We start from the raw sequence: 13,249 nt of genomic DNA on the forward strand, positions 1-13,249 counted from the left end.
CCACCCAGGAACTCCACACTTAACAACACATCTCAATTAGTACTAGCCGCACTTCAAACTCCGTAGCTACATGTAGCTAGTGGCTCCCCTAGTGGACAACGCAGGTCTATAGCATAAAATCTATAGACTAGCATTCTGGGCCCTTCTCAACTCCAGCTCCTGCCCTGCGTTTTTCAACTTCTCTCCACTCACCCAAGCCCCAGCCACCCCTAATTGTCTGCCATTACCCTTCCTTGTGTCCGTTCTCCCAGTGCCGCCTAAGCATCACACCCTCCCTCTTGACCCTCCTGTAGCAGCATTTACGGGAGCCCTTTATCTACTTCTGTGTGAGTTGCCAAGTTCCCCAGTAGACGGTAAGCATCTTGAAGGCAGGCACCGGCTCCCTCTCCGTGCCGTTTCCTCGCCCAGTGTACAGTATGGAAGTGTGCTTGTGGCCTGCGTTTGCTTTTAGGGATGTTCTTGTCCTTTGCTTTTTGATAACTGCTATGCTGGTATCTTTGGGATCTTACGCAATCTCTCCCTTAATGTTGTTTTCTTTACCTTTGAAATATGTTCTGAGTGAAATTTCCCTTGGATTAATTCCACTATTTAAAAGGTGCTGTCTCTCTTTGTGGATTGAAGCTTTTGCTTGTGCAATAGAGAACATATTAATTTCCTTGTAGAATAACTGCCTAATATGAATACAACTGGGTTTCAAATGTACGGGAGGTAGGGTTATTCTGGTTTCAGCTTGATTCTAATCCCAAACCTGACTCTTCACATTATATAACTTGTTCTTTGTAATTACAGATGTACACTAAGGCTTTCTTTCCACAGTCTTGTTGAAAAGTTTATATGCTTTTTGAATCTTTTTTCTCCTAAGGCGACTTGACCAGTGGAGTTTTGCCTGGGATCCTTTTTCCGTGTAAAAAGCAAACAGGTGCCTGAAAGGTTGCACTCTATTCTGGGAGAAATCTGATTAATGTTGCAGGGCTGGATCAGATCAGGCTCTATAACCTGCTGACAGATTATTTAGTGGGCACCAGGATTGACTTTCCACGTTATCTCAGATTTTAATGGTTTTCTTGTGAAGGGCATTTGTAGATGAAGCTAATTTGTATTTAAAATTAATTGTGGCTGTTGTATCAAAGACTGGTTAAGTTCTTCCCTCAAGCAGGCAGCAGTTTGAAAAGAATGATTCCTCAGATGGCACTGCAAAGACTATAATTGCATTCTGTGTTTTAACATAAATTGTTGGATTTAAATTCCTGGTGAAATCTTAAGCCTAGTGAAAAAGAATTCCTCAAAAGAAGTCCCTATTAAATTATCTTAAATCCTCTTAATAGTTTCTCAAATCTCATAACTGCTTGAAAAATAGACTAAAAAGTGATACGTATTCCCTCACCACCTCTGCTTTGTTATCGTTGTTGTTATTTAAACTTTGTATGATGGAAAATTTCAAATATATACCAAAGTAGAGATGAGTGTACTTATTATACAACTTCAGCAATTATCCATTCATGCCAGTCCTGTTTCATCTACTCCCCCATCACTCCCACCCCGAATTATTTTGAAGCAAATCCCAGACATCGTATCATTTAGTCAGCTAATTTAGAATTAGTGAGATCGTGCTGATTGGTTGGTCATATAAGGTGAGGAAAGCCACTGCCCCACAGGTGATGTTATTTGTCGCCTTTTTTACTGTCTTCAGTTCTGTTTCCTCTTACTTTTTCAGGGTGTGTTCCTTTTCTGTTTGATACCTGGCATCACTAAGAAAATAGAGTTCCCTGTGTCCATTTTACATTAAGCCAATTTTTCAGGGAGACATATATATATATACATATATATATATGTGTATGTATGTATGTATGTATGTATCCTACTTTTGTACCAAATACTTTCCTAAAAAATGTGTGTGAAAGTTGAATGTACAAAAAACATGAATGTGTATATTGGGAAGAGGATGAGTCATTCTCAGAAAGCCTTAAAAATTATAAAATCCCTAATTTACATTTTTATTATAAATTTTTTGTAATAAATTTTAATATATATGCTCTTAAAAATAAAATTTAAACAGTACAGAATGTTGTGAAATAAAAGGCGAAAGAAAAACCCCTTGTTCATTAATTGCTTCCAATCCCTTATTTCCAAACCAACTACTGTTAATTTTTTTTATATATCCTTCCCGAAAGGTTCATATATGGTCATTTAAAGCCTCGATAATGTACATACCTAACATTGTAGTGCTCTCAGTTTATTTGAATTTGGTAGATAGAAACAGATTTAAATGTTGGAAAGAACAGCTACTAGGTGCTTTGCAAAGGGTTGGTGTTCTTAATTATTGCCAGCTCTAAGTTGTATTATTGCTAGCATCAGCACCTTTTTTTTTTTTTTTTAATCAATTTTCATTCTTTATTATAAAATGCAGTAAAGTATTATTAGCTCAAATACTCCTACACAAAGATGACAATCCTGCTGAAACTGAACTATTGGCTGATAGGCAATGCCACCCTGTGGTAGCTCAAAATGTTTATTCATCAACATATGAAAGACCAAATTCTAAGTATCCCTACTATGCCCATGTGACTCTATAATACATTAAACTTGAGGACTTTTTATTCTGGATTTCCGGGCAAATATATGTACTAAAAACCAAAGAACAAACCAGTTGCCATTGAGTTGATTCTGACTCATGGTGACTAGTATACAGTAAAATTAACTGTTAGATGGAGACAGGGGAAAGAATTCCTGAGAAGTTGCTAAGAACCTTCTTTAAATGTTATCTTTTTTTTTGTTGTTGTTAAGGGGTTGCAGATGGTGTAGGAGGATGGAGAGACTATGGAGTTGATCCGTCACAGTTCTCAGGGACTTTAATGCGAACGTGTGAACGTTTAGTAAAAGAAGGACGGTTCGTACCGAGTAATCCCATTGGAATTCTCACCACAAGCTACTGTGAGCTGCTGCAAAATAAAGTACCTTTGCTTGGTAAGTAGATCGCCTATATGTTTTTTCCCCTTTAAAGAAGCCCAGTAGATGGTTAAGAATAAAGAAAATCAGTCACCAGCTTAACTTTTTCCTGAGGCTCATGCTATGAAACAGTTTGATAGAGAAGATATAGACCAGTGCTATTTGCAGACTAATCCATTAGCAGACCCCCCGGATGCCTATTTTCACAGAGGAACGGGTAACCTCCCACTCGGAACTCCTGGCAGGTAATCAGCTGAACTTTAAATAGTTAATACTGCTTCCTGGGAATATAAATACAGACACTTTGGAAAACGATTAGGTATTACTGAATAAACAGGACACATGGCATGCCCTGCAATTCTTCTAGGTGTATAGCCTAGACTAGAGAAACTTGCCAGTCCTGTGTACCAGCACATAGGTGCAGGAATGTTCATAGCAACATTGTCAATAATACAGAAAACTGAGAACAACCTGAAAGTCCATCAGTAGTCAAAAAACGCATTGTGAAAACAAATGACTTAAAGCTATCTGCAACATTCAAGAACATATTATTAAGGGAAGAAGGAAATTGCAGAATACCACTTCACAGTATGATTCCATATATTTCAAGTCCAGAAACATAAAAAAATTAAAATGTATTGTTTAGGAATTCTAAAATATGATAGAAGAATAAAGAAAAAGTAAAGGAATCTAAAATTCAGGATAGAGGTTATCTCTGAGGGAGCAGGGAAGGGATTGGGGGCTGGGTATTTAAAATTCAGCTGATTACCTGCCAGGAGTTCCGAGTGGGAGGTTACCCACTCCTTTGTGCAAATAGACACCAGGGGCTCTGCTAATGGATTAGTCGGAAAAATAGCATGGCACAAAATAAATATCTGTTAATCTTGTATTAGAAAACTTAAAACCAAACACATAGTGCTTATTTGGTATGCTAATGGAGCATCCTTTGGCCGAGCTACTACTTTTGTTAAATTATTCCCTGGGAATTTACCCAACAACTTACCCAGCCTTCTAAGCAGGCTCTCAGAAAGGGTGTCATTAAGTTTCTGCTAATTGCCAGCATCTTTCTGGTTACTAGAAGGCCTCCCTGCCAGATACCATCCACAGTAAAAATCAGCCTCTGTTGTTTGTTCGTGGAGATCTCCACATTGTAGAATTTTGCCTCCAATTTTAAATCATTTTTTAAGAAGGGACTCTTTTCACCACGCGGCTGTCTTCTGTCTTCCCCATGCTGTGATTAACCAGCTTGTTTTCCTTATAACTAAAGAGAAATCTTGTCTTGTGGTTTCAGTATACTGCTTTGTCTTAATCTCCTATTTTGGACACGTAATTTGGAGCTGGCCTGGCACAGTTAAACATACTAGATTCTGTTTTTAGCACCTTTCTGTCAACAGGCTATATGACTTTATTCCTAAAACCACTTAACCTCTGACCCCCTATTTCATATATTAAAAGGAGAGAGCGCCCAGAGAAACAGATCCCAGGGGGCTGACTCCTGCATGTTTCCAGGAGGGCTCTGCCCCCCAGCCCCCAGTGCATTTACTTTGCCTTGGAAACCAGTTTACAAAACTATCCTGATTTTGCATTTTAATAGCCTTGTTTTTTGGTATGTTTTTTTCCCTTATTCCTATTTCCTTTCCTATTCAGCCTCATTTGACTGGGAGATGATAAGAAAATAAATTTAAGGACATATTAGAAGTTCTCTTACAATGAACATTATAAGTACTTTTTTTCTCCTAAAAGACATGTTGAAATAATCATTTGTTACCATGTTTGACACATACACATCTCTCTCGCCCAGTCTACACATCTTAAAAGCAAGCATATTTTGGCAAACACAGGCTGCTGAGTTTTACTGAACCTTAGTTAGATGTAATTGTAAATACTGATAACTTTAAAATATTAGGTTATATATCTTCTATACAGTGAAACCTGTGAGAGCCGGAACTCAATGGGACTGCCTTGTTTTTCCAGGCCTCGAAATTTTCCATCTTTGACAGGGTGCAGTCTTACCACTTTTCTATTGCTCTGTTAGTGGAAAATATTTGCGTTTTCCTTCTCTGACAGGTTTGCACCTTAACACAGGTCCAGCTTTTGCTCTGTGTGTGTGTGTGTGTGTGTGTGTGTGTATTTTTTTTTCTTTTTTTTAATCTAAACTAAAAAGCCTACAAAGCCATTTCAATATAAAGAACAAGCTGATAGCTGTGATCTTTTTTTCTTTTTTTCTTTTTGAGAATTTCCAAGTGCTTTTGGGTCTGGGTTGGCATCACAGGCTAATTGCTGACAGATATCGCCTGGGAGACCCTTAAGTGAATTTAATTCATATGAATTCAACATATCTGAAGAATTTGAGGTGCCAGTCCTAATAAGGCTGTCTGTTTCTCTGTTTGCTGCACAAAAGGCTTAGTAGTAGTTTACAAAACAAGGGCCTGAGTGATAACAGATATTTCCATATTAGCGTGAGGGAGTTGCCTGGTGCCTGCCTGTATTGGTCAGTTGTTTGCACACCAGCACTGTCGTTCTCAGCTACCTCTTTTCTTCTTTCTCTTCTTTACCTGCTTGTTCCCCTCAAACACGTAAGAGTGGTGAGCTCGTGTTTCCCAGTATCAGGCTGCCGGGTCCTAAGCCGTATGCATCCGTCAGTAATCTGAGGAGGCGAAGGAGGAGTGTACACTCCACGTCCAGATGATTCTATAAGGCTGGCCTTGCATTTGTTTGGTGCTGCTTTGGATAATAAAGCTTCTTCAGGAGGACCATTTTGGTTCTAACTCAGCTATTTACTGCCGCAGGGGTAGCAAAATGATAGCCTAGGTTGTCAGTGAGTACTGATGAGTCACCATGAGTCCTTCCTGCAGCAAAATTTTCAAGGGTGTGCTATTATCTGTCATCTTTCATTCTCAGTAGAATTTAATCCTGTCAGTGTTGAGAAGATCTTTTGCATGGTGATTGTATTAATGATAAATGATTGGAATTTGTTTTTCACTGCGTTAGGAAGGAAAGGTAAGCGGCGATCTTAGCTCTGACCGTGGTGCAGTGGATTCTCTGACGGCACTGCAGCTAGTTACAGTGCCTGTTTTGGTCTTTTCTTTGACAGTTAATGAAGAGGAGACTCATTAATAGAACATGTCTTAGCATTAAGTTATACATTTTCATTAAGGAAAACTTAACAGCAAAAAATCAAATTACCCATAATCCCTCTAATAAAACTTGTAATATTTTAGTGGTTATGCTCCCAGATTCCTTTCTATGTATGTTTATACATAGAATAATAATAGCATGTACAGTGAAACCTCTGAGAGCCGGAACTTAATGGGACTGCTTTGTTTTCTGAATCTCCCAAGTTTTCTGCCTTTGACAGGGTGCAGCTTACCACTTTTCTGTTGCTCTCTGTTAGTGGAAAATATTTGAGTTTCTCTGACAGGTTTCCACCTTACACAGGTTCCAGCTTCTGCGAGTTTTACTGTATTGAGTTTTTATTGGGTGCTCAAAACAGCCCCGTGAAGTAGGGACTTTTATATCCCCTCTTTTTTTATGTTGCACAGTTGGAAAATGATGGAGCTGGGATTTAACACAGCTGGTTCCCCAGCCTGGTGGTTTTGTTTTGTAACTATCATCTTAACAGTTTGGACTTTACGAACTATTGCCTTTTTTTTTTTTTTTTAATTTTTATAAACTCAACTTTTTTTGGTGTACAGAGTTCTTTAAGTTTTGATAACACTTTTTTTTTTTTAAGGACACTTTAGTACTAGTTTGTAATCTACTTGTTTCGTTTTAATTTTCTTTCCTTTTCAAATCTATTTTTTTAACATAATTTTAATGGCTATTAAATAGCTAACACTATGTGTTGTAAGTGTTTGACATGACTTGACTTGTTTAATCATTACAAACAATTCTATGAGGTAGTTACTATTACCCCTATTTTTATAGATGAGGAAGCTGAGGTACAGAGAGATCAAGTCATTTGTCCCAGTTCACACAGCTGGTAACTGGCAGAGCTAGGATCTAGACACAGGCAGGCTATCTCCAGGGAGAGTGTATAACCTTCCACTGTATGGATGTACTGTGATTTATTTAACCAGTCCCTTCATTTTAGGTATTCACGTGCTTTCCAGCTTTTCCTGATCTTAAACAGTATTTTGTCTTGTTTGCATCTCCAATGATTTTCTCAGAATAAATGCTCACAAGTGGAATTGCTTGATCAGCGGTTATGCACATTTTTTCAGGGCTGTGTCGCCTTTCAGAAAGGTTGTTCAATTGTACTCTCTCTCTCTCCATGGAATGAGAGTGAGTGTGGTTTCCTACACTCTCGCCATCCCTGGCATTGTTTTCTTTCAACCTCTTGTTAAACTGATAGGCAAGAATAGTTACTAGTGAGATGATCATTTATCTCTTGGTGAACTGCCTATTTTTCTCTTTTGCCGTTTGTCAGTATAGTACAGGCTTAAGTTTTATTAATGTGATCTGTACTACTGTTATCAGGCTTTCCGTCTAGGAAAGGTTGTGCCCACCATGTGCAGCAAAGGTGCACAGATGCTCTTTGCTCACTGCTTGGAATGTGGCTCTCCCCTCTAAACACTAGTAATCCCTGTGAAGTGAACAGGTTGATTTCCCAAACTACTTGGGACAGTTGATCTTGTTCCTTCCTTGTGAGTCTTTCATTAGTCTCCAATAAAAAAGTTCTTCGTGACCTCAACAGATGGAAATCTGGCTTAAAATTTTAGTTATGTGCCCTGTCTTAAATGTTAGTGAATTTCATGGAGAAGGCTTCCTGCCAAAGACTAATGAGAAGTGGCAGGAAAATGTAACATTCTCATGCTGGCATTTAAATATTAAAATTTAATATCTCAACAACATGCAGAGCTTTTGAGCATTTGGCATAGATAATTGCACTGTTGAAAAGAAATAGTGTGGTTAAATACCAGCCGTTTTTATTGTTTTCTATCTCTGCAAATGTATAATGTAAATCCCTTTTTCTTACCCCACCATGCTGACCCTGATCAGGTTACTTTTGACATTCATAGGGTTATGGAGCATATCTTAGAAAGATCCTGTTTAGGCAAAGGATCTCAAATAAAGGCATGTTGCTCTCAGGAACTATGTAATGAAAGTAAGTACGCAGAGGCAGCCTTGATGGAAATTATTGGTGTTTCTAGGTAGCAGCACTGCCTGCATCGTAGTGCTGGACAGAACTAGCCACCGCTTACACACAGCAAACCTGGGCGATTCCGGTTTCCTGGTCGTCCGGGGCGGCGAAGTTGTGCACCGGTCAGATGAGCAGCAGCATTACTTCAACACTCCATTCCAGCTCTCCATCGCACCACCTGAAGCCGAGGGCGTCGTCTTGAGTGACAGGTATCTTCCTTTAGCACCATTGCGCATAGCATGTGGCCCATCTACAGGTCCCCTCTGCTCCCCCATAAGTACAGTGGAGGTAGGCATTTTACATTTTCATGTGAGAAAAAAAGACACTGAGAGCATTCTCATCAGGAGAACCTTTTAGATTGACACTTTGAAAGATATTTTGCTTACACTTGATATTAGAACCAAATCAAATTCTGATACCCAATAATCTGACGAGACTGTGAAAATGCTACTTCAAGCTTAGAGAATAGCCAGATACAATTTTTCATACCAACACCATGTAGTAGTACATACAGTTGTATCTGGCAAGTTGTGCTGGAGAAATGAGTCGTTCATGCATGCCAGTGCCTGTAAGAAAGTTTGCATACGTTGTTAGGGAAGAGCACAAAAACAGGCATCTGCTTTGTTTGTCGCAACAGCTTCCAGGTTCCCGGGGCATCCTGTTAGATGTGTCAGCTAGAGCTTGCAATCCATGCAGAACCTGTCAAGGGGGAATTAAGGTCCAGGAAAGGGAATCAAATGTGGTCTCAGATTTATTCTTCTGTGATGATGCTGTTGAGCTGTTCTTTTTTACTCCTGATGCCTTCTCACAGTTCATTTTTAAGACAGGAACCCTGTAAGACAATTGGTACTTTTTTGAGTTAATTTTTAGTTTTTATTTATTTACTTATTCTTTGTTGTTGTTGAGAATGTCCACAGCAGAACATAATTTTTACAGTTTTATCTTTTCTAATATGAATGTACAGAGTGAGGTTAAGACAGTCTCAGATTTCACTGCCGTTTAACAGCCTTGCAATGACAGGTCATCTCCCCTTAGTACCATTGTGAGTAGCATGTGGCTCATCCACAGGTCCCCTTTGCTCCCCCGTAAGTACAGTGAGGGTAGGCAGGACCTGGCACAAACGCTGCTGGCAATTCATAAATGTTTGTTAAATGAGTACCATATTTTTATGCAAATATGTGCGCCTTCTACGTTTGTTTGCCAACCACTCCATTCCCCTTCAAGGTATTTTCGTAAGTGCAGCTATGCCAATTTTTTTTTTACATGTTGCTGTAAAAAAAGAGCATAATGTGCTTACGAAAATACTTTGCAGTGGGGAGGGAGTGGTTGACAAACGTATAAGGAGCACATTATTTGCATAAAAATACGGTAATGGACCTTTTATAAAAACAGACACATTCTAGCAAGTGCCTGATGTCTCTTTTTAATGGCTCTTATTAAACCAAATCTTAAGTTTACACCAAAATAAAACTATTAAACTGGAACGAGCGTATCATATAGTTAGGAATTAAGAATTGCCCATCTAAAGCCTGTTGCTGACTCTTCGAGAGAGTGAAGCACTTTTACTTTCAGATTTAGACAGATTACCATATTTGGAAGAGTATCTGACTATAGATACTTCTTCAACTGACTGTACTACATATTCATTTCAACCCGTAGTGGAGTGAGGAGAACTCAGAACCCAAGGCCTCAGTAGATACTAAGCTCAACTAACGGTTTTTGGGGAGTGGTGCTTTAATCTTCATTCATTTGGTGGTTCTTGCATGGGCTTTTGAGTGCCAGAACGGTGCTGCTGTATCTCACACATTGCATTTGGGGGCGGTCTGCTTAGGGAAGCACTCTGCCTGGTCTGCCCCGAGGTGGAAATGGCTTCCCTCAGAGCCCAGAGAGGGCTCACTAGCATGTGATTTCGGCTCATGTTTCAGTGCAGTCAAAAGTTTTCAGCAGCACAGTATGTTCAATCAAAATGGGCAGAACTGCAGCTGGCGGAACACCAAGCTCCTGGGTGGGAGTGTTAGGAGAAGAGGACGAACTGTCCAATGGTAGCAAGTCTCTCACAGGCAAGATAGCAAAGGACACTCCCGGGGAAAAGAAAACCTCAGCATAAAACCCAACTCCACTGCCAACCTGCTCATTAATCTAAACTTCTAGAATCTGATTTGTTTCCAGAGACTGAGCAAATGTGAAGTGTCTTGTATTGTTCTCTTTATTCCTTGGATAAAGACCTGTTTTCCACCAGTTTTACAGTCTTTTTTTATCCCCCTGCTACATGTATCTCTATGGTTATTATGGGTCCCTTTTATCTATAAAATACCATTTTAACCTTAACTGACAGGTTTTCCTTTAGTAGCTGTTTTTACAACATTTATTGTATAAATGTGTAACTCAAAGTTCATTTGTTCTTGCCAAAGTGCATCACGAAACGTTCCCAGCATCTTTCCTCCATCAGGAGAAGATGAACCAGACATTTTCTCACTGCATTTCATGTAAATCCCCAGCATGTGTAGGTTTTTCTTTGTTTTAATGTTTTTTCTTCACAAATGTTATATCATGCTGCTTACATACGTTTTTGGGTTTTTCTGGGTGCTTTGGTTCTGTACCCCCTCTGCCCTCCTCTAGCCCGAGTCAGTGTCTGAATTTTTTTCCTGGCTGTTGTTCCCTCATTTGGGGTAGGGGGAGAGGTTTCCAGGTGAAGACAGATTTTCAGATATCTCACCATTCTATCACTTTGGAGGCCAGGAAGCAGTAGAGCTGGCCTCCTAAAGTAGTGGAGAACCAGCCTCAGAGGGGCCATCAACTCTTTGAATGTATGGTCTTTTCTCCCCACCTGGGTTCTTATGTCTGTTTCATCAGGCATCATCAGAGGAAAAATCTCCCATCTATCTCTGAAAATTTTGCACAAAAAGATGTACAGTGAAAAATCTACCACTTACCCCGCCCCCAGCTGCCCATTTCTCTCCTTAGAGGCAGCCGTGTTAGCAGTGTCCCTGAATCTTTCCAGATCTGAGCTCTGCATCTGCATTTATGTATTTCCCCTCCTTTTTATAGAAATGGTTGCATACTATGCACACTGCACCTTGCTTTCCTCACTTAACAACATATTGAAGGTTTTTTTCTTTTCCCCCTCAGTTTGGAGGGTCAAATACTTTGTTTCTTCATTCATTTATTCATTTGACAGATATTTCTTAAAGACCTACCATGTGCCGGGCACGCTAATAAATAAATACCTTGTGAATGACAAGCAGTGTGTGAGCACTGGGAGACACACCGTCCTTACTAAGCCAAAACCATTGTAGGGTTTTAATTTGAAGTGGCTTTTACAGGATCTGTGTGTGCTTTTCTTTCCCTGGGTACTCAGCATCCCCCCCCTTACCCTAACAGAGCCTCCTGAGAGTCAGATTCCAGCTGGCCGTGAGACTGATGAGTGAACCTGAGTTAAGAGAGGACGGAATTTGGCTCTGAAGAATTAGGAAATAAAGGCTCATTTCCATCCAGATTTTAGAGGCATGTTAGTATCTGACTCAGAACTGTCCTCCTTTCTGAACCACATGTGACTTATCATCAGACTCAGTGTTTCTTAGTAGGGTGTGTTACACTTTTGAAATATTTATGTCAGCGTTTCCAGTGAAATTTTTCAAGGTTAGGGATCTTAACCTAAAAGTGACTGGTTTTTATTATTCACTCCATTTTTGTCGTTGACTGCACTAGTATAAATTACTTTTTCCTGAAGACGCTTCCAACGTGTGCAGAGTGCCTGAAGGAAACTTTGAATTGTATCTCTAAGGGGTTTTCTTAACTCTGCTCCTCCCCTGTCCTTGCCACAGCCCGGACGCTGCTGATAGCACATCTTTTGATGTCCAGTTAGGAGACATTATCCTGACGGCGACAGATGGACTCTTTGACAACATGCCTGATTACATGATCCTTCAGGAGCTAAAAAAGTTAAAGGTAATTAACTCAAAGGTTAGCCCTGGGAAACAGAGTGGCCCTCCCCGAGTGGCAGAGTTTTATTGATTCAGTTGCATTGTCCATTTTGGTAGTGTTGGAAAGGAATATTTTTTGAACTTAGGAAAATAATAATAGTTCTATCTTTCAAGCAATTATAAATGGAACTGTTCACAATTGGAGAACTTGGGAGTGGAAAAGTCTTCTCATACAAACATGTAGTAGGCTGGTAAAGATAAAAAAACTCCAGATGAAGACATTTTTTGTTTTATTTTAATTTTAATGGTGTTGGCTCCTGGTTTCTTTTTTCATTTTATTCCTATAACAAACCCAGCAGGTGTTGACGCTGGGAAAGACAGAAAATAGTCCTGCCAGAGCCATTCAAGGGCAGCAGGCAGCCCAGAACCTTGATGTGATCTGAGCTGTCACCAGTCACGAAACCATCCAGACTTGTCCCACACAGAGAGTGGAAGCAGTGAAAACCAGTCTTTCCATATTCCCCTGGCTTTGGAAAAATACGAACTCTGGGAAAAATTGGTCTTTTCTCATAAGTGTCTTTACCATTGACCAGTACGATTTTGGGCAAGTTTCTTCAACTTTGTAAGTAATATTTTCCTTCCCTGTAAAATGGGAAGTAATAAAGATCCTACTTTACAGGGTTGTAGTGAGGATTATCTAAGACCAGGCATACGAAATCCTTGTCACCATGCCTGGTGTATGGCGTTCAATAACTGTTAGGTGCTTACATATAGCAGGCACTGTGCTATGTGTGCTAACAGTGGTTAGCAGAAGACATTATCCCTGCCCTCATGGAGCTTATAGTCTAGTGAAGAAAACACAACACAGAGAAATAAATACATGATACAGTGTTGGTGGTCGATAATAGGAAGAGAAGTCAAGGAGGGTAAAGGGACAGAATGGAGGGGGCTGCTATTCTAGATGGACGGGTCAGGGAAAACCTCTTTCAGGAGGTAGCATTGAAGCAGAGACCTATTTTATTTATACTGAAACTATTTAGAACCACAGAATGTTAGAGCCAAAATGGACCTTGTTTTCCCATCCCCATTTTACAGATGAGGAATTGAAACCAGCAAGGATAAAGGTATGGCTCAAGATTACACAGCTAGTGGGGACCATGGTCTCGGGGAACATCTAGCTCAATTGGCATAACACAGTTTATAAAGACAATGTTCTACATTCTACCTTGGTGAGTAG

At 39.8% G+C, this 13,249-nt stretch overlaps 1 protein-coding gene across 1 annotated transcript in view; it reads left to right on the plus strand.

The window, feature by feature from the left end:
- PPTC7 (protein phosphatase targeting COQ7) overlaps nt 1-13,249 on the plus strand; it is a 42,195-nt gene that overhangs the window by 22,454 nt on the left and 6,492 nt on the right. Inside the window, exons 2-4 of the mRNA XM_004379081.2 lie at nt 2,785-2,964; nt 8,100-8,298; nt 11,914-12,037. Of these exons, the coding sequence (XP_004379138.1) occupies nt 2,785-2,964; nt 8,100-8,298; nt 11,914-12,037 (503 nt within the window). The remainder of the gene's footprint in view (nt 1-2,784; nt 2,965-8,099; nt 8,299-11,913; nt 12,038-13,249) is intronic.

Source organism: Trichechus manatus, unplaced genomic scaffold, assembly GCF_000243295.1.
Source record: "Trichechus manatus latirostris isolate Lorelei unplaced genomic scaffold, TriManLat1.0 scaffold00061, whole genome shotgun sequence".
NCBI lineage: Eukaryota > Metazoa > Chordata > Mammalia > Sirenia > Trichechidae > Trichechus > Trichechus manatus.